Genomic DNA, 27,778 nt, shown 5'->3' with positions numbered 1-27,778 from the left:
AAGGAATAGTGGTTATGTCACTTAGGGTGTTTGGCAAATGGCAATTGAGGGTGGGAATGGGAATGGGAATTTTAATCCAAATAAAACAAAATATCTTGTTTGTTAATTGGAAAGGGGAATTTTAATCCCAAATAAAACAAAATCTCTTGTTTGTTAAATGGGAATGGGATTAAAGTAGGGAATGGGAGTGGGAATAAATAGGGTGAATTCCCACCATTTTATTACCTAGGGAGGGTAGGTAATAAATGGGTGGGAATGTGAATAAGTAGAAAATGACATTTTTGCCATTAATGAAAAAAATGGAGGAGAAAAATTAGTAAGGGTAATATTGTATTTTTGTTATTTATTCCATCTATTCCCATCCACTACCCAAACAAAGTAATGTCATATTTTTTTCTATATTCCCAACAATCAATTCCCAATCTCATTCCCACATTTTAATCCCCAAACTCTCATTCCCACATTCCAAACGCCCATATGTGTCCCGTAGCGCTGTAGCAGTGTCCCGTAGGCCGTAGCAGAGCAGAGCAGAGCAACTCTGAAGAACAGGGAAGGCTTCCCAATCGAAAAATTCAAGTTGGAATGGAGGAAGTATAGATGTAAGTTAGTTATGTATGAACAAATACATAGCAATATTAAAATATACTTTCTATGTCCTTTATTGATAATCCTGGCCAATTTTAAGTCTTCAAAATAATAGTCTCATTTGCTTTTTTCAAATACCATTAATTTTAAATTTTTACCAAAATTTCCTTGATTTTGCAACAATATTTGTTCTAATTTAACTTTTTCATGTACTTTTATTACTTTCTCTCTCTACTTTTTTGCACCCAATGAAAATTTACCTTTTCAATGTAGTTTTACTGCTCATTTCGTTCCATAATATAGTTTATATTTGTGTTTACGGTAATTAAAGTAAAAGGTACAATGCATGTGCAAAATAGGAGGAAAAAATGGATGAAGTGCATTAATAAAAGTAAAAGGTACAACCATAGATAAAAGTTAGATAGATAAAATGGAAAAAAGTACAATGCATGTGCAAATTCAAGAGTAATTTAGGAAGTACAATGAATAAAGTTTAAAAAGTGAGGGTGTAATGGTCTTTACATACATACGATCCAAAAATAGAAACGGGAACAACATTTTGGATCTCCAAAATAAGAAAACAAGAACTATATTATGGGGCGGAGGGATTACTTCTTACTTATGTTTATTAATTTCCTGGAAAATTGTACATTGAAGAGAGATGAAATAAAAAGTAATATAGACCCCATTACAAGTGAAAAAATAGAAAATAGTGATGGGGCCACAATTTGACTGTACAACTGGAAGCTTATAGAATACCATTTGAAGTTTTTTATTTAAGTATAACTAAAAGCATGTATAGTATCACTGAATATACAATAGTATTATTTGACTACTCAATGAGAAACACACTGTAATACCACTAGAAACTTATATAACACTGTTGATAGTGTATTTGGTACCACTACAAGCATATATAATATCACTCGATATATACAATGGTATTATTTGATAACCTTATGATACCACGTGAAATCTTGCGCAATTTAAAGCGAAATGACTGCACTGCCCCTCATTATGTATTTGTAAATGTCTCCTAAACCTCCATTTGGAATCCCTCAGTTGGAAATTTGGAATGCAAATGAAGTGATTATTTTCGCAATTAATCGCTCAATGTATGTAACACCATAGAAATTTCTTTCCTTTAAAATACCTATTTTGCTCTTTTAAAAACGTAAAATAGGAAAATCTAAGACATTACCGCCACCGTGAAAACGGCTAAGGCTATTATCAAAGACACACATCGGAAGGCTATCTTTAAAAACATTCAAAACAAGTCAACTAACTTAAAAAGTCAACCAAACGAAAGTAAAGTCAAACCAAAGTTAAACGAAGTCAACCTACAACTTTGAACCATTGTAGGCCCTTATAAAAACCGAACAATACTTAAAAACCTTTGAGTTAGTCTCACAAGCATAATAATAAAATAATCAAAGCAATTAATAAACCAAATCATAATCTTATGGAAAGTAAGCATGATTCGCTCTTCACTCATGTGCATCATTAATATGCTTCATCACCTGAAAAGCTCCTCTCTACTTGTCCCCATTACTGTCCATTAAAAATTGGTCAACGTAGGGCCAAAGTAAAGACAATTCCAAACAAACATACAAACACACAATCAGCAATGTTGAGTACATACGCGTAAATAAAATACACTAACGTGCTTTAACCCTATCATCACACAACTTACCTTGTTGCACCTAGAGGTGTCAAAACCGAACCGACTCGAAAAAAAAATATCCGTTTCAAACTGTAACCGATCCAATTTGATTCGAGAAATTCAAGACCCAAACCCGATCTGTAACCGAACTGAAATCAACCCGAATCCGAACTTGACCCGATCTGAACTTAACCCGGCATTGATTTGATCCAACCTAAACTTAACTCGAATCCGATTTGCCCCGACCTGAAATCAACCCGAACCGATTTGAACCACCTGAGCTCAACCCGATACGAAATTGACCCGACAAATAATCAATCTAATCCGATTTGTTTTGACCCAAACTAATATTAACCTGACCCGATTTTAACTCGATTTGAATTTTACCCAATCTGAATTTAACCCGACCATAATTAATTTTTGAACTTTTTATTCAAGTTCTTATACTACAATATTTACTAGTTATTAATAAGTTAACTTTTTTCTTTATGTACATACCAATCAGGCCCGTAGAAGAGGATATGCAAGGTGGGCCTTTGCACAGGGCCCCAAGATTTAAAGGGCCTCCACCCTCCAGTCTTATTGTATATATATAATATGCTGCAAAATATATGTATTGTATGTTGAATGTTGTAGTGGTTGAACCCATAAATTTAAAGAATCTTAAAGGTTGTGTTAGTCGCGGGTCGATTCCTGTAAGAGTTTATATATATATATATATATATATATATATATATATATATATATATATATATATATATATATATATATATATATATATATATATATATATATATATATATATATATATATATATATATAAATATATTTTAAACAACGCTGCGAATTAGTATTAAAGAAGATCAATTTCCGACAAAGTTGTCAAGCTTTGGGGAAAAGGACCAATCGAAACACGTTCAATACAATCCCTAGTATCCCATAGTGCAACACTATAGGCTAGGGTGTTACCCGCACGCTTAATATGAGAAAAACAAAACGAACTAAAACAAGAAGCCAAACTAGAAATATCCTCATACAAAAGAAAGATTGGAGAGAAGCCTTTAGCCTTCGAGTTCACTGCCTTCACAACTCCAGGTGCGTCTGACTCAAGGTGAACATTATCATAGCCCAATCTCAATGCCAATTGCAACCCATACCTACACGCTGCTGCCTCCGCTGCATCCACTTCCCAGCCAGCTCCCACCACACGCACAGCAGCTACAAGAATTGTTCCCTGCTCACTTCTTATGACCACGCCTAACCCAGTCTTTGTTCCCAAGTGAGCGTCGCAATTTACCTTCACCATAACAGCAGCAGGACACGTCCAGCCACGCACTACATTGTGCATTGCAGGGGCAGATTTGTTCCCAGTCTACACCGAATACTCAGAGCACTCTTTCACATATTTTACCCTTCCACGAGCAACATCAACAACATTGAACTCATCTTGCTTGAAGATGCTTCTATTTCTACAATGCCACGAGGCCCAAGCAAGAGAGGCAATAGACACTAGCTCATCCTTTGACACATTCCTAGAGCACCAAAGAAATCTCTTGACAAAGCTACCTGTAGGAGCAGCACTAACCTGGGAATGCAATGGACTAGCTGCCCATATTGCTGCTGCAGCTTTACATTCGAAGGTTGCGTGGATAATGGACTCCTCTGGGGCATTTCCTATATTGCAACTCTTCTCGGGTGTAATGTGACGGTGATATAGTCTTTCCTTGACAGCAAGGAAACCCTTGCAGGCTCTCCACAAGAAGTGTTGCAACTTCGGTGGGAATTTCATGGACCATATTAATTTCCACACTGTATTCATATCCACCCCTTGCATTACTACCGGAACCTTCTTGCACAGCCAATACCCCGACTTCACAGAGTAAACACCATCTCTCGAAGGCCACCAGAACATCTTATCCACATGGCTACTTGAGGACAAAGGAATTTTCAGAATTCTACCAGTATCCTCTCTATTAAAATTGCTCTCTATAATGATCATATCCCATTCACCACAATTGTGATCAATTAAATCACATACACGCAAGCCCATATCACTATCTACCCTCGGAGTTGGTACAATTGCTGAGGAATTTCCGGGTAACCAAGCTTCATCCCACACATTTATCGCACTCCCATTACCCACTCTCCACTTAAGACCCTCGAGCAACACCCCTCTAGCTCCCCACATACTCCTCCAAGCATAACTTGGATCATATCCACAAGAAGATTTGAGAACCTCACAATTTTTAAAATACCTCGCCTTCAAAATTGTGTGAATCAATGTGCCCGGATTATGGTGTAGTCTCCATAATTGTTTTGCCAACTGTAGACACCTAAAAATGTCTCCCCAAAACCAAACCCGATGATGAACAACCTTTCACCGCCATTATTGGTCGGGTTGAGTATGTAATCTTAAGAGTGCTTAAATCCATGTTCCATTCAATACATTTCATAAAACAATCCAATTCATAGCCTATTTTCCCAAATCATAACTTATTTTCCTCTTTTCGTGCCTTTAAGCCCAAATAATTCATTTCGTGTCCTTTAAAATCATTCATTTCGTATCCTTTTTATAAAAACGTTTAGACCAGTTTATTTTGGTCCATAATCTGGGTCCAATTGTTACATGGTTGGATGGGGCTTGAAAAGAGCTTTCCAACGATATATTATAAGCCCAAATCCGAGTTATAACGAATAAGTTATGGACAAAATACTAAACTGAGTTTAAATCGAGCCTAAGCCCACCTTACCTACGACCCAATGATCATGTGGAGGGTCCAAAGGATTTAATCCCACTCCTAATCTAATTAGGATTAATTGGAAGTTTCTATAAGCTTCTAAAAGATCTTAATTATCCTTTTTGAAAAGATAAGATTAAAGCATTTAAAATTGAATAAAACTAATCCTTTTGAAAGTCCTAAATCTATTCGAATTGAAAGACGTTCAAAGATTGTCAGATATTATTTTCGTGCTTCATATTTTTTATCTAACTATTATATGGTTGGATAGCTCTTGAAATTATCTTTCTAATGATATATTATAATATTAATTCCGAGCTATAACGAAAAAGATATGAGCGAAATACGAAACTCTATCCAAAACTGACACCGTCCCACTATTTCGGTTATATCTTTTATTATACAAAATATTTTAATCTGATTCCAACTGGGTTAGAAAGTATACTTCAAGAGCTTTCCAACGATATCTGATTCATCTTATTCCAATTTCTGGATCAAAAGATATGATATAAACAAAAACCGCAAAAACTGTTGTCTATCGCAGGAGTTTTATCCGATTGGAATTCTTATCTTCTCTTGATTCGACCCCTCTTTTTTCCCTATAAATAGAGGTCATATCTCCCCTTTTTCAATCATCAACAAGCTTGATCATCAAATCATTCTCTCTTCTTCTCTTCTACACCAAAAATCATCCTCTCTCCCTACACCAAAATATTCTTTCCTCTCTCTCTTGCCTAAATTCTAGCCACCCTATTCTCTCATAACCAAGGCGTGAAAGGTATAATTAACTGAGGATTTGGAACAAATCAACTCTACTTTTTATTTATTTTAATTTACATTTGATTTATTATTTTTATTGAAGTTACTAAGAGTTTATTCATGATGTAGCAATTTCAGCGAAACGCGGAAAGTGAGTAATTAATCACTTAATTACTCTTATTATTATTCTTATTATTATTCTTATTGCTAGTATCATGATTAGGGTTATTATTTGATTTGACTAACGCTATTATTGTTGAATTTCTTCCAATATTAATGTTGATTCTATTATTATTATGATCACCATATTGCATGTTTAAAGGGAATATATAATTGAAAATCACGACTAATGATATAATTTGGACGACCGGTTTAGGTTCCTTTAATCTTATTATTAAATCGAAGTGATCACCAATGTTTTAGAATAACATGTTGCATTAATATTAAACCAATTTAGCATAATAATCGTTTGGAGCGAATTGAATTTTGTTTGTATGCCTTTGAGATCGCAGGAATTACTTTTCACAATAAGAATCGAGTAGAGGCCAATACGGGCGAATGTGACTCCATGACTCACTTCGTACCATCATCCCCGATCCTCCTTTCGTGGTTCCGAACCATATGGAGTTAGTAATCTCATGGATTATGAATGGGGTGTAACCTTCACGGGTCAATCGTTGTTGCCTATCGTTGTCCCTTTCGTGGTTGCCTTATAATGATCCGTGAACGGTTTACAAGTTCCTTTAAAACTTGTTGGCGGCTCCCTACTTTATTTGTCCCTATCATATATGTCAATTCCCACTTCCTATGAGTGCCAAGCATATTCACTACTATGCTTTTAACGTAGGCGCACTTCAAACGACGCCTACACCAACAAAGCTTGATTAAAGCATTTCAAGTCCCGAAAACCCAATCCCCCTAGGGCCTTGTGTTTACACAAGTTATCCCATCGTTGCCAATGAATCTTTCTTGTGGTCTCCGTGGAACCCCACCAAAATTTTGCAAGCATAGAGTGAATTTCATCAATAAGACCATTAGGGAGTTTAAATATACTCATCATATAAATCGGAATCGCCTGAGCCACCGCTTTGATTAGTACCTCTTTACCCGGTCTAGACAACAGCTTCTCCTTCCAACTAACCCTGCAGCTTTTTCCACAATCTCTCCTTCAACCCCGCAAAAATCGCCTTTTTCGATCTTCCGATGATAGTAGGCAAGCCAAGATACTTTTCATGTCGTTCGACCTCCCTAACACCCAATATCTGAATAATTTCTTGCCTTCGACTCTGGTCTACATTTTTGCTAAAAACAACTTCTGTCTTGCTTAGATTGACGTTTTGACCCGAAGCTCTCTCATATTTACTGATAATGTCAGCTATAATCGAGCATTCTTGCACACTTGCCTTAGCAAAAAGTATACTGTCATCTGCAAAAAAATAAATGTGACACCCTGGGAGCACTTCTGCAAATTCTGGCACCATGAATCAAGTTACCATTGGCCGCTTTAGAGATAAGCGTCGAAAAGGCATCCGCACACAACATAAATAAGTACGGAGAAATAGGATCACCTTGGCGTAATCCTCTAGATGGAGTCACAGACCCCGATATCAGCCCGTTTATCTTAAAAGCAAAAGAAACGCTTTTAAGACAACACATCACCCGATGAATCCACAAATTCGAAAACCCCAGCTTTGTCATAACCTGTTCGAGAAAATCCCATTCCACCCTATCATATGCTTTGCTCATATCCAATTTCAACGCAACATTACCCTCCTTCCCTTCACCACCTCTCTTCATAGCATGAAAAATTTCAAATGCTACAATAGCATTATCAGTAATAAGCCTCTGTGGGACAAAAGCACTCTAATTCGGAGATATAATATCACCAAGAAATTTTTTCAATTTATTTGCCAAAACCTTAGAGATGATTTTATAAATAACATTGCAACAGCTAATAGGTCTAAACTCCGAAATCAAAGTTGGTTTATCACATTTCGGAATAAGAACAATGCAAGTGTTATTTATATCAGCCAAATCCACATTCCCATTCCACCAATGTTGAACATAAGCAATAATATCAGACCCAATAACAAAATTTTGAAAAAATAGAGCATGCATACCATCCGGGCCCGGGGCCTTATTAGGGTGCACCTGAAAAAGCGCCTATTTTACCTCATTCGCCGTTGGTTCTCTATCTAGGAAAGCATTCATCTCATCAGTCACCAATGTATCAAGTCCTCCCATTGCATCTTGAAAACCGGTAGGGGAACTAGTTGCAAAGAGCTTAGAAAAATATGAAGCGATCAATTTCTCAATGTCAACTTTTTTATTTCTCCACACCCCATTATCATCAAAGAGCCCAATAATTCGGTTTTTTGCCTTTCATTGACTCGCCTTGTGATGAAAATATTTTGTATTTTTATCCCCATCACGTAATTCATTTGCCCGAGCACGAGAAAACCAATAAGACTCCTCCAACAAATAAAGAGAATCGAGCTCTGTAGATATAGTGTGGCATTGTTCCAATTTAGCACCGTCCATTGCCCCTTCTTTCAACGCCTTCAAATTAGCCTCTGCCTTTTTTATTTTTTTCTTGATGTCCCCAAAGGTCAGAGCCGCTCAACTAGCTAGCCTTTCACCACAAAATGCAATCTTCTGCCTAATACCAAGCCCCGCCGCTGCAACCCAAGCATCACTCACAACCCCACCGCAACCTTCGTTTGATAGCCAGAAATGTTCGAATTTGAAAGCCGAGCCACCCCAATCATCATGTGTTCTAGCTTCAATGGACAAGATTATCGGAGCATGATCAGGTTTCAAAATTGGTAGGTGTCGAACCTCACGATTCGGGAACAAAGAGCACCACCCTTCATCTGCTAAAAACCGATCCAACCTCTCTATAACAAAAGTTGCCATAGAGTTGCCCCTCTCCCACGTGAATGTACTCCCCTTATATCCAAGGTCCCTCAGCGCACAACTATCAATTGCACCCCGAAAAGCATCCATAAGTCTCTCACTCTTCGGAACTCCACCCTCCTTTTCCGACAAACTCAGAATTTCATTGAAATCACCAAACATCAAACAAGGGAGCTTATCGATGTAACACCCTAGAAATTCCTTTCCTTTAAATACACACTTTACCCTTTTAAAAATACGATTTAGGAATATCTAAGACATTACCGCCACCGTGAAAACGGCTAAGGCAATTATCAAAGACACACAGCGGAAGACTTAACTCAAAACCACTCAAAACGAGTCAACTTAAAAGTCAATCAAACGAAAGTAAAGATTAAAACCAAAGTCAAACGAAGTCAAATAAAATCAACCTACAACTTGGAACCATTGAAGGCCCTTATCAAAACCAATTAAATTACGAAAACCTTTGCGTTAGTCTCATAAGCATAACATAATATAATATAATATTTGAATGAAATAAACCACATCTCAACTAATAGAAACTAGCATGATTTGCTCTTCACTCATGCCCCGTCATGAATATGTTCAACACCTGAAAAGATTATCTCCACTTGCCCCCACTACTCTCCATTAAAATGGATCATCGTAGGGCCAAGATAAAGACATAGCCAGACACAAACAACACACACAATCAGCAAAGCTGAGTACATAAGCGTATTTAAACACAGTAACATGCAACTCCTAGCATCACACATACTTACCTCATTGCACCTGTTTACAAGCACACACAACAAACAACAAGACTATTTAACTGGACACTAAATAATTCATTTAGCGTTGATTACGCATCGAACGGGTTCCAACTAAACCTACCTCAATAAATTGAGGCCCACTGACACGGGAGCTAACCGTGCCAGCATCACCTATGCCACACATTGGTGGCGGAATTCCAGCGCATAATAATAATAAAAAGGAATATACAACGTCCTGTACTCCATTAGAAGTTATGATCAAATATAAAGTCACATAACTCCCCCCATATGTTCATACTCAAGGTATATACGTTCCAAGAGTTTTGGTGCGTAATCTCTTTCACTTTACGTTATTTACAGATTATTAAACTTGGTGATGACTCCCAAAGCATAATAACTCAATCAACAACAATTATTCAATCAAACAAACATACCAATTTAATTCTTGAATAATTAGTAACCACATATAATTTAATGTTGAACCCTTTTTAAAACTACCTCAGTGTCAAAGACACCTTAAACGCATAAAGCGCCAACAATCCTATCCCTCGGTGTAAAAACACCTTAAGTGCACAAAGGCACCAACATACCATTTATTCCTTGTGTACATAGACACTTATATAGCTCCTTCCTCATGCTTAATGCATCAATAAAAATTATATGGACTATAATAAAATTCCTTTTCAATATTCTAAACATAATTAAACAATTAGTTTAATTAAACATGCTCTCTAACATGCCATAAATAAATATGTAGTCCATATACTCATGCCAAAAATATAATTTCCAATCCATAAATCATCACAAATAATTCATGCTTCATAATTCAATCACCAATACCAATAATTCACAATTTAATACATAAACCTTAGCATGATACTACTTGTAATTGATTGAAACCAAACCTAACATGATTCTACATCATCAAATATGCTAAGTACGCGAACATACCTCAATTAAGCCCCTAAAGTGGCCGAAAATACTACAACAATTCCAGAATCAAGTCTCCTACAATAAGGGACAATAATACTAAATTAATTACTCTTGTATACACAATTTCCAGCAACTTAAACTCACTTTAAACTATTTAGAATAATCTGAAAATTATTTAAAAACCCCTAATTAAACTCCTTTTTAATAGGTTATCACACCCTTTTATTAAAATCACAATTATAGTACTTTAAATAAAATTCCAGCATTTTAAACTAATCAAAAACCACTTCAAAACCTCATCAAAATACATCTTCATACTTAAATTATCCATAGAAAAATTAAATTATCTCTTACCCTTTAAACTCAAGGATAAAAATTAAAAATAACTTCGTTAAAAATCAAAAACTGCCCGAAAATCATACTTAGAGGCAGAATTTGGCCACGAGAGGGTGGTGCTCACTACCAATGTAGTGAGTCTTTCTTAAAACGTTGTTTCCACATGGAAAACACTACTTTTTTGTCAAAATCGGATGAGTTTAGAACCTGATCGGGATTAAAACGGGATTAATATTAACGAACGGGAATCTATAAATTAAAACACGAATTTATGTGTTCAAAATAATCTAGAATTAAATTAAACTAATTAGTAGCTATAATCACCAAAATTTCAAAACATCATTACTATAAAAGCCCTAAATCAATTGTTCATAAAAACCCTAAAAATCAAGTTTTTTATTATTTTAAAACCCTAACTTATAATTTTATGAAATCTGAAAATAAAACACTTTATTATTTAAAATTTACAATCTTTAATCATCAAAACATAATTATGATACTAATCAAACATACTTTGAATAATTAAAACCAAAACCCATAAATAAAATCATCAAAATAGCTAGAATGAAAAGAGGAGAGAAAAAGGAAGAAAATAAGACTAACCTTTTTGTGTGGGAAATTTTGGGGATCTAGTAGATATATATAGTGTAGGGTAATTAGTGTAGGTTTGGGCTTCATATAGTCATGGACTTTAAATGTTGAAGTAGGTGGCCCAAAAGTAAAAATAGGGTGATTGGGTTCATAAGAAAGATGGGCTACATTTGGATTAAATATTTGTTGACCCAAATATAAATACTTGATTAATCTATAATCCAATAATTAAAATATTTTATTTCTTCAATCGTATTGAAGCAATCAGAATATTGTATTGTGCTAAAATATGTCGAGTGAAAGCGAGAGAGAAAAAAGTCTTTCGAGCGAAGAAAACGACCTTCTCCAAAGGTCTAATAAAAAATACAAGCGTAATCAACCCGATTCAAGGGAACAATTGGATGAAATTGCAATGGAGGATGTCTCCGTTGTTGCTGAAACTGGTCAAGGAACAATTAATGTTCAGCCTCAATTGTCCTACAGTCAAATGGCAAGGGGGTTTGATAGAAGCATTAATCCTCTATATGAGGGGGCAATGAATGAGGATGATATTGCATCTGATGACGATGTCCCATTAGATTGCGATTCAGATGAAGAGGGATGCCCGACAATCTATCTGACCAAGGAAGAGAAGAGGCGTCTTCGAAGCCCATGGAGAAATGCTTTGATTATCAAACTTTTCGACCGAAGGTTGAGTTATGAAGTCCTGATGAAGCGTCTGAAGTTGAAATGGAATCTGAAAGGTGAGATTTCACTAACGGATGTGGGACATGCTTACTATGTAGTGAGATTCACTAATCTGGAGGACTACGATTATGTCTTGTTGGAGGGCCCTTGGATGATAGGAGATAGCTATCTCACAATCCAAAAATGGGTACCTAACTTTGTGTCAGATGAGGAACCAATTAAGAAATTAACGACATGGGTACGAATTCCTTATTTATCTATCGAATATTTTGATAAGGAATTTCTTGTCAAGATTGGTTCAAACATTGGAAAAGTGATAAAAATCGATACGAACACAGAATCAAAGGAAAGAGGACAATATGTCAGGTTTTGTATTGAAGTAGATCTAACTAAGCCTTTGCTCTCGAAGTTCAAGATGAATGGAAAAGTTTGGTGCGTTCAATATGAAGGGCTAAGGATGATATGCTTTAAATGTGGTAGACTAGGCCACAAGGATACTGATTGCAAAGTTTTTGAATCTCAAGTGGATACGTAAGAAACTATGGTGAGAAAATCTCAACTAGCTTCCAATGGTGTGTTTGATAAAAGTCAAGTGACAAGTATGGTACGTGGATGATTGTGCAAAAACCAGCAAGAAGAATACCTCAGAAAAATAAACAAGAGGTACCTAAGCAGGCTGGAGGAGAAAGGAACAAGCAGTTCAATGCAAATTATGGTCAGAAGACTAACCATCGAGACAGAACAGGTGACCAAGTCTGGAAGCTCAAACAGGGTTCGAACCTAGCTAATTTGGCTAAGAAAAACAGTGGGTCTCGTTTTGGGTTCTAGACAATGAGGAAGGAAACTCGGATGAGTTGGAAGGACAAAATCGTAATGATTCAAGCGAGAGTAATTCAGGAAAGAAAGCTCAAATTGAGCAATTGAAGGAGACTGAAGTGAATTTGGAAGAAAATAATTTTATTTTGGCAAGAAACAATGTCGAGGCTACTAATTTGAGTATGGAAATTGATGTTGGGGCAGGAATTGATTCATTAGAAATCTCAGAGGAACCAATTTTGGAAAATAATCATATGATTATGGAAAAATCAAGTGTAGGTGAAGAGGTAATTGTGCCAAAGGAGAATCATATTGATTTGGAACAGGGTATGGAAGGAAATTCGAATCGTATTGATTTGATTAAGGATAGTATTTTGAATAATGGAAGAATTTTAGGTAATCCCTTGAAATTGCCAGCTCCGACTATAATCCAAGATGTAATTAGAAAATCAGGGAAGGAAGGCAGGGGATCTTTGATTTCCAAAAATAAGGCTTTTCCGGTTTCGAAAAGCAATTTTAAGAAATCAGAATCCAATATTTCCACTTATTCGAAATTAGTTGGAAAAAGTGGAAAAGAAAATTTAATAGAGGAAGTTTTTGGGAAGCAGACTGAGTGCTTGAAACAAGGGAACTTGAGTGAAGTTGATACGAATATCCAGCATGTCTCTCTTGCGAATTCCAACGACTCTCGAGTTAAGGATACCATCGAGTTACGAGACCTTTGTGGATTATCCAATGGAGGGGCCGAGCTTGATCAAAGTTCACCCTGTAGCAAACAAGGCATCGATGGAATTCAACTCCTACATACAGCCGGAGCACAACCCTCCCTGCATGCTAGCAAATTTCTCACTCCCATTGGAGACGGAAGGCCCGATGAAAGCCCTCAGAGAGGCTTATCTGAGCTTGATGCATAACGTTCCTTTGAACGTGTATGATAGGTTCCCCAACTTTCCATCGTTTAATATGTCCATAAAAATTTTAATATGGAACGTTCAAGGAGTGGGTAACAAGGTAACTATCATTAAGGAGTTGGTTCGTATTAATGACCCAACGATTTTGGTTTTAGTGGAAACTCATATGAGTGGTAATCAAGCCCAAGTAATTTGTAATAAAATTGGCTTCTCTGGTCAACGAAGAGTAGAAGCGCAAGGCTTTAGTGGAGGGATTTGGATGTTTTGGCGGACGGAAAAAGTTTCGATCTCAGTTTATGATGAGCATACTCAACACCTGACAGTTATGATTGAAAAGGAGGAGGAGGATCCATGGCTATTTTCAGCTATTTATGCAAGCCCCAACTCCACCCGTCGTAAGGAATTATGGGATGAGCTTGACAAAATAAAGGACTCGTATAGTGGTCCATGGCTACTGGCTGGCGACTTCAATGATACGCTTAGAATTGATGAGCGTAATGGTGTAGGTGGTTCTGAGATGCAACGTCACTGCTTGGAGTTTTCTAGCTGGATCGATAATATGGGGCTGATGGATTTGGGGAGTAGTGGGCCGGCCCATACTTGGTTCAGAGGCCTTTCTTCAGCCACATTCAAGTCTGCGCATCTCGATAGGGGATTAGCAAATGAAAGTTGGAGACTTTGTTTCGAGGAAGGAGCAGTTCGCACTCTTCCGAAATCTCAATCAGATCACTGCCCGATTTTGCTGAGTACAAATGGTTTCGCTCTTGTATCAATTGCATTAAGGCCCTTCAGGTTCCAAGCCGCGTGGCTTACTCATAATAATTTTGAAGAATTCGTCCAGAAAAATTGGAATTGCAATACTCCCTTGATTCCATTTCTTAGTGAGTTTGCAAGTATTCTCAACTCTTGGAGTAAGGAGATTTTCTATAATATTTTTAGGAAAAAGTCGGAACTTTGGGCGAGATTGGAAGGGATCCAGAAAGAACTCTCGAAAGGTCGAAACCCCCATCTTATCAAGCTGGAAACTGAGCTGAGAAGCCAGATGGATGAAGTTTTGAACGCGGAGGAACTTTTGTGGTTCCAAAAATCTCGAATGGAGGCAATTTGTGACGGGGATAGGAATACTCGTTATTTCCACCTTTCGACTGTGATTCGAAGGCGCCGCAATCGCATTGAGACTCTTAAAGATGGTCAAGGAGAGTGGATTTCTGATCAGGTTCGTGTGCAAGAGATGGTGCTTGATTATTGGAAGTCCTTGTTCCAAGAGGATGCTAATGTGCAGCAAGATTACATGCTACTTCATGACTATTTTCCAGAGATCTCGAGATCTGACTTAACCTCCCTTTCGAAGCCGATTAGCTCGTGTGAGGTATGGAAAGCCTTGAAGAGTATGCAGCCATACAAGGCCCCAGGCCCAGATGGATTTCAACCCTTATTTTACCAAAAATTTTGGGATATTTTGAATCCTAGTGTGGTGAGAATGGTGAAAGATGTACTGGAAGGCAGGGATTTTCCAGAAGGGCTGAATGATGCATTTTTGGTCCTTATCCCGAAGGTTGACATCCCTGAGAAAGCTAATCAATTCCGAGCAATTGGGTTATGCAATATTACATATAAATTGGTGACGAAGGTGATTGTGAATCGTTTGAAGCTGATCCTTCCTACTCTTATTGCCCCTACTCAATGTAGTTTTGTCCCTAAGAGGCAAATTACGGATAATGTGGTGATTATGCAAGAGATGCTTCACACAATGCGTGGAAAGCAAGGCAAGTCGGGAATCACGACGATTAAGATCGATTTCGAAAAAGCCTACGATCGGCTTCGTTGGGATTTCATTAGAGACTCTTTGATGGAACTTAGACTCCCACAACATATGGTGGAAATCACTATGCAATGTGTTAAATCTGCTAGACTCCGAATCCTTTGGAACGGCGAACCAATGGAGGCTTTTTCTCCTTCAAGAGGGATTAGGCAAGGCGACCCGTTATCTCCTTATATTTATGTCATTTGTATGGAGAGGTTGGCTCACTTGATTGATAGAGAGGTTAAGCTTGGATGTTGGATTCCTATGAGGGCAAGCCGAAATGGGCCAGCTATTTCTAATTTGGCATTTGCTGACGATTTAGTGCTTTTTAGTGAAGCATCTATCGAACAAGCCGAATTAATTCAATCGTGTCTTAATGCTTTCTGTAGTGCCTCGGGAAGTAAGGTTAATGCTGCGAAGTCGAAGGTATTTTTCTCTGGAAATACCAATCTTGAATTGAGGGAAAGTATTTGCAGTTCTTTAGATATGGAGCACACAAAAGATTTTGGCTCGTATTTGGGTGTTCCAATGTCGAATGGTCGCTCTTCTAAGAAAGAGTATCAGTATTTGGTCGATAGGGTGAATGGAAAGCTGGTGGGATGGAAAATTAAGACCCTGTCGATGGCAGGGAGAGCAACTCTTATTCAGTCGTCTCTAAGCACAATTCCAAGCTATGCGATGCAATCGGTCAAGCTACCTAGATCCACCTGTGATGAGATCGACAGAAGGAATAGAAAATTCCTTTGGGGTGAGCGAGATGGGCAGAGAAGATGTCATATGGTCTCTTGGGATAACATTACTCGGCCTGAAGAGAAAGGGGGTTTGGGTTTTAACAATATGAGAGATGCTAATAAAGCCTTCTTAGCAAAGCTTGGGTGGAGACTTTTGGCTGAACCTAATGCCTTATGGTCACGAATTGTGAGAGCAAAATATTGTGACAACAGATGCGATATCGATATGTTTCGAGACAAAGCAAATTCTTCTCCTGTGTGGAAAGGAATTATGAAGAGTATCGATGTGGTAAGGAAAGGTATCAACATGGCTGTAGGGAATGGTAATCGAGTGTTTTTCTGGCATCATCGATGGGCGACTGATCAGCCCTTGATTGAATTAGCGAGTTCTGAACCTCCCATCCAAGTTCAAGATATGACTGTACGCGAGATGTGGGATATTAACTCAGGGTGGAAGATTGAACTATTTGCTGATTACTTCTCGGATCAAATTCTGGGAAAGATTGCCTCGAATTATGTTATTGAAGATGAGGATTCGATTGATGAAGTATATTGGAATGGGGAGCCATCTGGGGGCTTTTCGATCAAGTCAGCAATTGCGATTATGAAAGATGAAAAAGACACTCCAATTGAGGAGGTGCGTGGATGGAAGCTAATCTGGAGAGCTCCAGTCCCCCAAAGAATCAAGTTCTTTTTGTGGTTGGCTGTGCAAGGAAGACTGATGACCAATAAAAACAGGTTTATTAGGTCACTAACTGATGACCCGAGTTGCAAATTCTGCGGAGCAAACGAAGAATCAGAGTCTCATATACTCAAAGAATGTCCTGCTGCTCGTAAAATCTGGGTAAGATTGGGAGGTAGCTCTGTTTTCAATTCGACAAGTTCCTCTGTCTTGGATTGGGTAATTGAAAATATTGAGGGAGGTGATCCGTTGAAGGGTGAAGAATGGCCGAGAGTGTTCTCGGTGGTCTGTTGGTGGTTGTGGAGATGGCGCAACGAAAGGAGTTTTAATGTTGATCCTAAGATCCCCTTAGATCAAGTGAGTTTTATTTTTGCTCGAGTAGGCATAATTAAACAAGCAATGGAGCGCAATATTTGGCTGAGAAATCAGAATGGGAAAAGAAAGAGGGAGGAAATTTTGATTAGATGGATGCATCCGGAGTTAGGGTAGGTTAAACTCAATACAGATGGCGCGGCTAAAGGGAATCCCGGAGTTGCAGGTGGAGGTGGCTTGATCAGAGGAAGCTCGGGAGAATTATTTAAGTGCTTTGCGTTCAACTGTGGTAGTTGTACATGTACAAAGGCTGAGCTGATGGCAGTCATGAAAGGTTTGCAAATTGCGTGGGAGGGAGGACATAGAAAAGTTCATGTGTCTCTTGATTCGGAGGTGGTTGCTGGTATGTTGGTGGATGATGTTCCCACCAGCTCTCCTTACATTCATATGATTCGTAAGTGCAAGGCACTTATGGATGAAAGGGATTGGGAAGTAGTTGTGTCGCATTGCTATAGAGAGGCCAATCAAGCAGCTGATTGGCTAGCAAATTATGGGGCTGCGACAGAGCAAAAACTAATCTTGTTTGAGGCGATCCCGAAGGATCTTCATGTAGTTTTATTGGAGGACTTGGGGGGACTGGCGCTGCCGAGGATGGTACCAGAGAATAGGGCAAGGAAGAGTTGATCCTGCTTTGCTGCTAGTAGAATAAATGTCTTCTTGACATAGTAGTTCTCTTGTGTTTTCCTTTTCGTTGTTTTTGTTTCTGTTCTTTCTTTTTCTGTTCTGTTTCTTTTGTTTTGGTTGTGTTTCTTTGTTAGGGGCTTGCCCCTCTCCTTCACCAAAAAAAAAAAATAATTAAAATAGTTTGACCCAAAATATACTTCATAAATAAATGAATAAAATATAAAATACGTTAAAAATACGGGGTATTACAATCGATCCCTTTAAGATGTGTCATTAGGGACCAAATTTGGTATTTATTAGCTTGTTCCGGCCACCCATAAATCCCAATAGCTTTCCATATAGGCACATTATTCTCATCCAATACATGGGCACAATTATGATGAATAGAGTACGACACAATTCGCATATTAACATCCTTCCACCACATCCCCAAACCCCCCGATCTACCAACACTACTAAAACAAACACCATTCATGTAACCACAACGATTTTTTATTTTATTCAATATTTTTTCATCAATCATAATCTCCATAATAAAGACAATATTTGGCTTTTCCCTCCAACACATATCTTGAAGGCCCCTAACTGCACGCGGGTTGCCAAGCCCGTGGCAGTTCCAACTTAACATTTTCATTGTTTTTCGAGGGCTTGGACATCCCCAAGACCCTCTACTTTAGATACAGAAGAAATAGAAGACATTTTACTCACACCAATTTTCTGCTTTTTTTCCACACGGTTGACAGGTAACATTTTGAGCAGGCTCACATATAGCAGCAGCATTCCTCTTTCTCGAAACCACCTGCCCATCTCCGCTCTCTATTGTATCCATGTCCACGACCTCCACCACCTGCTTCTTCTTGCTGGAAATTGTGCCCATAGACGGCTCACTTCCCTTCTTGTCACCACACATTGTCGCCTTCTCACATACGGCATTCACTGATGGAGCACTAGAATCCACCTTCGACCCATCAACAGCAGCAAACGGCCTTAGAACCATAGCACTACTTCCCTCGACAGGAACAGCAACCAGAGAAATTTCCCTTGGTTTTGGAGTGACATCGCAGGGGACTTTTGGTGAGGAAAATAACAACTTCCTCGCTGCACCAGGTGGCCCGAGTCTAATAGCAGCGGGGTCGTTGTAATCACTACGTTGCACACGCCCTTTCTTCGCTATGCTTTCCATCCACTTCCTCTCCAATTCCCTCTCAGCAGCAGGAACTTTCGAACGGTGTGGAGAGGCTGTCAAAAAAGGCCCATACTGAAACACTATCGGCACATCACCACTTCCCGCATCCTTCTCATCACAATCTTTATCATTGTGACCAATACGGCCACAATAATAGCAGAAATCACCAAGATTATTTATTTATTTTTTTTCTAATTGTTGGAAAAAAGCATTTTCCCCTTAATTATTAAGATTTCTACCTGTCTTCAAAGAAAAAATAAAAAAAATTAAGATTTCTACCTTTCATTTTTATATTTCTTTTCAATAATTACCAATTACATGTAATTATCTCAATAATCTTCACCTCTTTTACAATTTGTACCCTCCTGTCGAAATTCAATTAGTGCTTTCATGCATTTCCCATCTTCAACAAATTTATTTTCATTTTTGATTTTTGTTAAAAAAAGAAAAAAAAAAAAGAAAGTCTGAAGAAAGTGTATTGTGTTGTAGTTGTTTTCGTATGAATTTTCATTTTTCAATACTAAGCAAACTTTATCCATGGCTTTTATTTTGGAGGTTTATATAATCATCTATTCTATGCAAGGTTGCTATTTTGCATTAAACTCAGAATAATAAGTAATGCATCTTTATTGTAAGGTTCAAATTTGGTAAAAGTAGTATGTGCTAGATATTTTTTTAAAATTAGAACTCTATTGCTTTAGATATCTGTCACTAAGTTTTTGGTCCAATTTTTGTTTCTAATATATTGTTTTTAATGATTGAAGTATTGTATCATGATTTTAACTATTTTAATTAAAAAAAAGAGTAAAAATATATAATTAAGCAAATAAACCTTGAGATTTATTATTTAAAAAAAGACTTGAAAACAAGAGAAAGAAAAATTGCTAAGTTAAAATGTTGAAATTCAAAGGGTCCATATTTAAATTGGCACAGGGCCCCTAAAATAGTTAAGACGGCCCTGACACCATCATAACTTGGGTATGGATTCAAGCAGAATACGTAATATGTAAGTAGCATTATAATTATAAATTCAAGTATTGCAATGGATACATGTGATTGATTCCACTGTTAACGGAGCGAATTTCGTTGCTACCCTAGGATCTTTTTAATCCCAATATCAAACTATCAATTAAGTAATAATAAGATTCCAAATTTATTTCTTCACGAACCCTCTCACCTATAAAATACCAAATAATCCAATCATAAAGTACATTATGATTCCCCCCAAAAAAAAGTACATTATAATTCAATCTTACAGTTTATTTTGTAATAAGTTTATTAACCAACCTTATTTTGGCATTATGCACCTGTTGTCACTTGTCAGTACCCATCAATTACACTACAACAATAATTAAACCTTAGTCATTCTGATTTCTGAACCTATAATCAACCACACTCAAAGTAATTCTGAGCAAGTTTAGCCCCAAGTCTTAAAACTTGAATGTGACATCACTTTTGGTGGTCCCATTGAAAATGATGTCATCAAATCCTTGTTAACACTCACACAAATTTATCACTTTAGCCCTAACACTTAAATATTTGACATATTATATGTAGAAAAGTTTTTTTTTTTTTTTTTTAAAAAAAAGGGATAATAAAAATAAAAGTGAGGTGGGTGAAGTAGGTCCCAATCTCAAATCTTAAGTTGAGTCTTGGAATTTCAAGACTCAAGTTGAGATTTCCTTGAGATTTTTGAAGAAAAATGGAAAAAGTCTTAAGACTCAAAATGATGATATCACCTCAAGTCTTAAGACTTTGGGCTAAACTTGCTACAAAAAAGACACCTTCCTCTTCCTATTACTCGTATAGTTGTATAGAATTCTGAACATAATAGCGTTTTTAAAAAAAAATTTGGTACAATAGAGTACTTATTTTTTGAGGAAATTTATTAAATTTTTATTATAAAAGAAATTTACTAATTGTGTTTCACTATCACCACATGGCCTCCTTTCCACATAGGTTGACGATATGCAATATTATGCAATCTTCAGACTTTTAATTTGTTGATACATTTATAGTTCATCTCAACAAAGAAATAATTATAATAACAAGGACATATATATTATTGCACTTATATTATAAGCTTCACAAAACAAAGCAAACACCTTCAATTCTCTGTAAAATTAATTACAGAGATTACAACAAACAGGACTGAAATTAAGAACAATAATCAAAACCTGGACTACAAGAACTTAACCCTTAATTATATAATTTAGGAGATGAGACTGCAGCCATGAATTCGTCGTCTGTTTCGAGTGCTTTCATCGAATCAGGTGGCAAACATATCTCAAGATCCACACTTCCACCTCCTTCATATCCAGGGTAAGCAATCACAACCCCAATTGCTTTATTTGCTGGTCCACCTCGGACTGCAACCGGTTTTCCTAGTCCGAATTCATTGCCATACATGTTGAATCTTGGCGAATGTTCTATAGCTATAGTGTTATAGTCATGGAGGTCTTCAAGATGGTAGCAGTACGGTGCTTTTAACCATTCTTTGACAAAATCGCGTACAAATTTATCAGTCAGATTTACTACAGACTGGTGCAACAGAGATGCTGCCCATCCTAAGCTGTTTTCGAGTAATTCACCTGCTGTAGTTTTTGTAGTGATTCCTGTAATACAGGCACCGAAGTAATTCTGAGGTAAAGGCGGGTTTAGCCTGTGCCTGTTACTCGCATACAAGTAGTTGTAGAGGATTTGATCACGCGGTAGGCTGTTTGCTCGAACCATTGACCTCCAGACAAGAGCAGACAGGGCTTGGAAGGAAGAGATGACATCAGTTTTACTTTCGTCGTTAGCTTTGGCTCTTACATTGGCTATGGACTCAGCCGAGAAATGGAAGACCTTTTCTCGGAGTTCAGGAGCTTCAAATCTTTTTATAAACTCGTCTTGGTGTGTAAATGGCAGGGGAATAGGCAGAGCACATCCATCAGGAAACCAACGGTTGTGCACTGGCAAACGCGACACAGAAATTTGTTGTCCTTTGGCTCTATGTATTTCAGACCATACATTCCAGAAATGCCAGTATGCAGTTCCATCTGCAATAACATGGTTAATTGAACACGCGACAAAGACCCCATCTAGGAGCTCAGTTACCTGAACTGATAACAAAGGTTTTGTGTGACCGTCATAGTTAACAGTCGCCTCATTGTAGTCAAAAAATGACCTGACTACCAATGGAACATCACTTGATGACAAAATATCAGAAACAGTTATGTCTAAAGCCGAGGCATGGCTAAACCGTGCCCCAGGGCCTTTGTTACAATCAACATAGACGCGACTTTCATGTTGGTCATCATCAGTCTGTATGACAAGCTGACCGGCTAATGGATAGAAATGAACAAGGGTATGAGAAAGAGATTCTCTAAGACTTTCAAGGAACGAGTAGATCGAAAATTCTTGGCCATTTACATGTGAAGGTTTGATGAAGAGAAGACCATTTTGGATATACTGAAATGAAAGCATACTTAGGTCTAGTGGAGTTAAGTGATAAGGTTTTTTTGATTCTTCAACCTCGTATTTTGGCTTAACATAGTTGTTAGAAATTTGCTTAACTTTGGAAAAATCCATCTTAAGAATTTTTTTTTTTTTCTTTGGGTTTTCTGTTCTAGGTTGATGAGAAGTGGATAATTTTGTACACAGGTTTGAAGGGAGGTCATATGAGATATCACCATCTTATATAGAGTGGCAGTCTGTTTATTTTATTTTATATAAAGAAAATATTAAACTTGTTTTATTTTTTTATTTATTTTTTAATTTTTTTTTAGGGGAAGCAGAGCTAATGCATTAATCAGAGGATAAATTGTCTGAGAGTACATACTAAGAGATCATTACTGGACAATGATTCACCCAAACCTGTCAGTACCAAATGACATTAGCTTAGCAAGGTGATGGGCAACTATATGAGACCAAGTGAAAGACAAAAAAGCACTACTAATCGACAGGATATCTTCTAAAACTACATCAAAATCAGATAAAAAAACTGAAGCTTTCGAGAGGCGATTGATAAGAACTTGGCTATCTGATTCTAAAATGACATTCTCATAGCCATTTTATGTGAGAATTAATATTTATCTGACTTAGCAATAATAATTAATTAGTTTGGAGCCAATTGAACAATTGTATGCATGTTTCATATTCTCATTGGTTTGCAAGATTTGCAACTATTATAGTACATTATAATAAAAATCTATCGAGTATAGGCTAATATGGGTGGAATAATTGACCCTTTGATTCGATTTGTACCTTCATCCCCAAATCTAAATGTTTCAATTAAGATCATATGAAGTCATTAATTTCTTGGATTATTGAAGGAGTGTAACCTTAATGGATTAATTTAGTGTTGCCTTTCAATTCGAAATTCCATTTGTTTTTATCCCTTCGTCTAATGATCCATTTACAGTTTAAAAGTTTTTTACTTTGTCTCTTGTCTTTAATTGTACATCAAATTTGCAAATAATTACGCATTGCCAAGCATATTCATAAATACTAAGGTAAAGCTTACTCGTTGACGCCAACAACTATGAAAATATATATTTTCATAATATCAATTTTTCTTAGAATTTTAACTAATATACTACATACACATATATTTGTATTATTAATTTAACAATCAAACTTGTGCATTATTAGGAAGTGTGCCCGAACAAATTGTACTAGTTATTCTACGCAAGGGAAGCGTTATAGGTATCATCAACGGTTTAATGCTTGAGCCATGCTCATTAAGATTTTTACATGGTTCAATATATTGTAATTTAGCCCATGTAAAATTGTCATAAACTGCTATTTTGTAAATATTCAAACCTTTTCTATAAAAAAAAAACACACACACACACAAAAGTATGGAGTACAATAAGTATTAATATAATGTGAATAATTAAAACAATTTTGTTTATTCAATTAATGAAATGTAGTGGACGGAAAGGAAAAAAAAAAAAGATAGAAACTTTTTAATTCATAGGTTGTAGTTTTGTTATGAATGAATTTGGAATAATAAAGAATGGTTTTATTATTTCTAATAAAGACAAAAGATCAATAAAAAACAAGAGTGGATTTAGAAAGGAATATTTCATCCAAAAAATTACTTTCGATTTAATATACATTGAGTACCAAAAAAATCACAATAATATAATATCCCACACATACTAATGGATTTTTTTGGGAAAGAAATTTTCCCTTCTAAATGCTCTTTTAAAAAAAAAAAAAAATCTTACACAAAAAATCAAATTCGATTTAATATAGAAAGGAATATATCATCCTAAAAATCACTTTCGATTTAATATAGATTGAGTCATTGAGGTTTTATATCCCAAAAAAATCTGTTAGTATGTGTGGGATATTATATTATATTATATCCAAAAATAGGACAATAATATAATATCCCACAAAATCACTTTCGATTTAATATAGATTGGTGTGTTTGGATAAAAGAATTTAGATGGATAGGGTCATTGTTTGTGTAAGATTATTGAGTTCCTAGGACTTAAGTAACGTACTAACGTGGGAAGAGAAAGCAAAATTTGGCAAGTTACTTCAATTCTTTTCTTCTTCTTTTTCTTCTTCGCCTTAATCCCATTAGTGAGGTCGGCTATATGAACCAATATGAGGACTTTCCAGGAGGTCACCCATCCTAGTACTACTCTCAATGATTGTGGCTCATGCTAAGCGATGTGACAAAGTTTTACACTGGCTGTCACTGGTCTACCATAACCCTCCTCCTTTATCCAGGCTTAGGATTGACAGCGGAAAACCCATTGCCGAAGTTTGGCAAGTTACTTCAATGACCCTTAAATCCTTCCTTGGTAGATACTTAGGTGTCTTGTTTGATTCCATGCCTTTTACCAAATAGAACTTCAAACATCTTATACTGCTTAAAAGAAGAACAAGAAATGAACAATTGATTCTTGAACTTGGTTTCAAAAGCAAGTAAAATTTTCAACTCAAAGTCATTTAGATTAGAGGCAGATTGATTGGATTAGGTCAACTAAAATCTATTTTGGAAATAAACTCTAGATAAGAACGGTTTCTTTATTAAAAAAAATAAAAAACGATAATAAGAACGATTTTTCCATGATTTATTGGATAAATGTTTGTCAATTTAAAAGCCAAGGATGGTCACAAAATGTGAAAGCACTAACTGTGCTTGATCTCTTTGCTAGCTAAATTAAGTCAAAAATAATATTGGAACATATTATGAGTCCAAATTAAACTATTCGTGCTAAATTCTTCAAATTTGCCCTTTCCTTCTTATTTAAGGGCTTCAATATGATGAAATGTTGGGTCATCAGGATCAATTATTCTTTCTATGACTAGACTATTGGTGCTCTACTATTTGGTTACTTTTTTAAATATAGGAAAAATGCACTTAATAATCCCAACTATTGTTGATTTACTTTTAATAATCCGAACTAAGGTTTATTTTTTAATAATCCTAACTACGGGTTAGTTTGCCTCTAATGGTCCCAGCCGGTCAACAATGAGTCAATGACCTGTTATGACAGGTGACCATGACACGTGTCAGCACGTAATTGGTCCAAAATTAAAAAACCCAAAACCCATCCAGTCAGCCACCCTAACCCCCACCACGTCCACGCCAAACCCTAAGCCGGCCATCCCCCTTAACCACCAAAACCGGCCGGCCGTCCCTCTACCACCCATCTAACCCACCCAGCCCTCCAAAACCACCAACCCTGCCCACCCTGAACCTAAAAACCACCAATCTAACCCATAACAATCCTCGAAACGAAACCCCTTACTTGAATCCATCGCCGTAACCACCCCTCCTCCCTTTTCCCACTGCCAATTCGGCCGATTTCGAGTGTGGGGAAAGGGAGGAGGGGCGATTTTGGTGGCGGAGGAAGGGGCACTGCATTTTTGTTTTATTTGAATTGGTTTCTGGCGAAGGGAAAGGAAGGGAGGAGAGTGGATTTAGGCAGCGGTATCGATCGTACGATTTGTGGGCAGACAACAGGTTCAGGGGAGGTATCGGGGGCTACGTCTAGGGAGGGGGTGGTTTTGGTTGGTAGCAGCGGCCATCGCCAGTGGCTGGTGGTTGCTGGGTTGGCTGGGAACGGTGGGGGTTAGCTGGGTTGGTTGGGAACGGTGGGGCCGGGGTTGTTTATTTTTTTTATTTTTTTGAAAATTTTTTGTTTGTTTTATTTCTTGTTTATTTAATTTATTTTAATTTAGGCCAATCATGTCCTGACATGTTGTATTTAAAAGAAAAAACAAAAAAAATCTTAGTTGAGATTATTAGAAGTAAATCGGCAACAGTTGGAATTATTAAAGTGTATTTTTCCTTAAATTTATATATACACTAGATAAAGCACGTGCGATGCACGGTTTGTTAGTATTTTTTTAAAAAATATTTTCATATTTATGTGATAAAAATTGTTATTATATTAGTTTTAAAATATTAGATAAAATTCCTAATCTCATAAGATAATATTTGTATTTAATTAATTTAAACATTAAATTCTCAATCGTCAATTTTACTTACGTCGTGGCATTTGAATTATTTAATTGTAAAAGAAATTAATAATCTCTTATTTAATTGGCTACATCTAAAATTTATAATCCTACATGGCGCGCTAAGAAAATTAAATACTACGTGGCACTCTAAAACTCGGGGAAAAACTCCTCTTTAAATATATATATTGGATTCGCTGTTTAAATTTTAGACCGTATAGCTGATCGTATTATATATAGCTGAAGATCAATCTTTAAGGGGATGTAGCTGGCTTTTCTTTAGTGGTATATAATATATATATAACCTCATATACTTTAATTTAGGGCCTGTTCTGATTGAATGAACTGAGATGAGCTGAACTAAATTGAATTGGACTGAACTATACTTATTAGAGCTGAACTGAATATTTTATGAGAGAAGGAAATTAAGATAAGAACTGAATTAAAGTGAACTGAAAATAATCTGAAGAGAACAGACCCTTAGACTTTTAGAAGCATCCCTTTTACGATAATGATTTATCAAATGAACCATGTTGTGGTTTGCTATTAAACAATTATTTGAAAAAAAAAATAGTGAAAGTATAAGGGAGATAGAGAATAGTGGAAAAATGGTTTGGGTCCCATTTTTTTCAAAAACATGCATTCACGTGCAGAAGGGGCAAAAAAGAGTGGGGATTACTACTATTGAAAATGTATTTTGTACCGTTGAAAGTTTAATGAAATATTTTTAACTACTCCATGTCTCCATATAACTGAGAATGTATTACACATTTACACCACTAAAAATCATGCGATATTATTTAACAGTCTAATGAGACGTTTCTAAAAGTGCAACGAAACGGCCTTATTACTCTTATGAGCCATACCAAAAGCGGCTCACCGTGAGCCGTTTGAAACGCCTCGGGTGGTTTACCAGTAAACTTGAGGGTTGAAATAACATTTTCATGAAATAAAATATATTATGTATGATTGTGTGGGATATTATATTATTGTGTTTTTTAAAGGTAAAGAGAAGGACTCTGACCGTATCTCAACCCTCATGGGTTTTTTTTGTTCCAGCATTTGCGGGTCAGACACTTGGAGAGTGAGAGAGAAGGGTAAGTGATCCCCACCCTTAAAGTGTCTCTAATGAGGATTGAATTCCTAACCTCAAGGTTAGAAGGTGCAATCCTTAGCACTAGACCAATCTTGGTTTGGTATATTATACGAAGTACTCCGTATT

The 27,778-nt window shown here is 36.7% G+C and overlaps 5 protein-coding genes across 5 annotated transcripts; 1 reads left to right on the top strand and 4 right to left on the bottom strand.

Annotated features, from left to right (window-relative positions):
• Positions 1 to 3,101: 3,101 nt before the first annotated feature.
• Positions 3,102 to 3,596, bottom strand: LOC145610741 (uncharacterized). Its single transcript, XM_081666042.1, has one exon. The coding sequence runs from the start codon at positions 3,594 to 3,596 to the stop codon at positions 3,102 to 3,104; it is 495 nt and encodes a 164-aa protein (XP_081522168.1).
• A 3,285-nt stretch (positions 3,597 to 6,881) lies between these two features.
• Positions 6,882 to 8,286, bottom strand: LOC145610740 (uncharacterized). The gene is made up of 5 exons (XM_081666041.1): positions 8,140 to 8,286; positions 7,918 to 8,028; positions 7,447 to 7,590; positions 7,314 to 7,365; positions 6,882 to 7,171 (listed from the first exon to the last, which is right to left on the bottom strand). Exons 1-5 carry the CDS (start codon positions 8,284 to 8,286, stop codon positions 6,882 to 6,884), a joined length of 744 nt encoding a protein of 247 aa, XP_081522167.1.
• Positions 8,287 to 8,364: 78 nt separating this feature from the next.
• On the bottom strand, positions 8,365 to 8,823 carry LOC145610739 (uncharacterized). The gene has a single exon (XM_081666040.1). The coding sequence runs from the start codon at positions 8,821 to 8,823 to the stop codon at positions 8,365 to 8,367; it is 459 nt and encodes a 152-aa protein (XP_081522166.1).
• A 2,739-nt stretch (positions 8,824 to 11,562) lies between these two features.
• LOC145610738 (uncharacterized) lies at positions 11,563 to 12,495 on the top strand. The gene has a single exon (XM_081666038.1). It carries the CDS (start codon positions 11,563 to 11,565, stop codon positions 12,493 to 12,495), a length of 933 nt encoding a protein of 310 aa, XP_081522164.1.
• An 8,726-nt stretch (positions 12,496 to 21,221) lies between these two features.
• On the bottom strand, positions 21,222 to 22,787 carry LOC145612219 (putative acetyltransferase At3g50280). Its single transcript, XM_081667598.1, has one exon. The coding sequence runs from the start codon at positions 22,657 to 22,659 to the stop codon at positions 21,286 to 21,288; it is 1,374 nt and encodes a 457-aa protein (XP_081523724.1). The 5' UTR covers positions 22,660 to 22,787; the 3' UTR covers positions 21,222 to 21,285.
• Between the last annotated feature and the right edge of the window lie 4,991 nt (positions 22,788 to 27,778).

Source organism: Chenopodium album, chromosome 24, assembly GCF_948465745.1.
Source record: "Chenopodium album chromosome 24, dcCheAlbu1.1, whole genome shotgun sequence".
Taxonomy (NCBI): domain Eukaryota; kingdom Viridiplantae; phylum Streptophyta; class Magnoliopsida; order Caryophyllales; family Amaranthaceae; genus Chenopodium; species Chenopodium album.
This window is presented reverse-complemented; position numbering and strand designations above follow the sequence as displayed.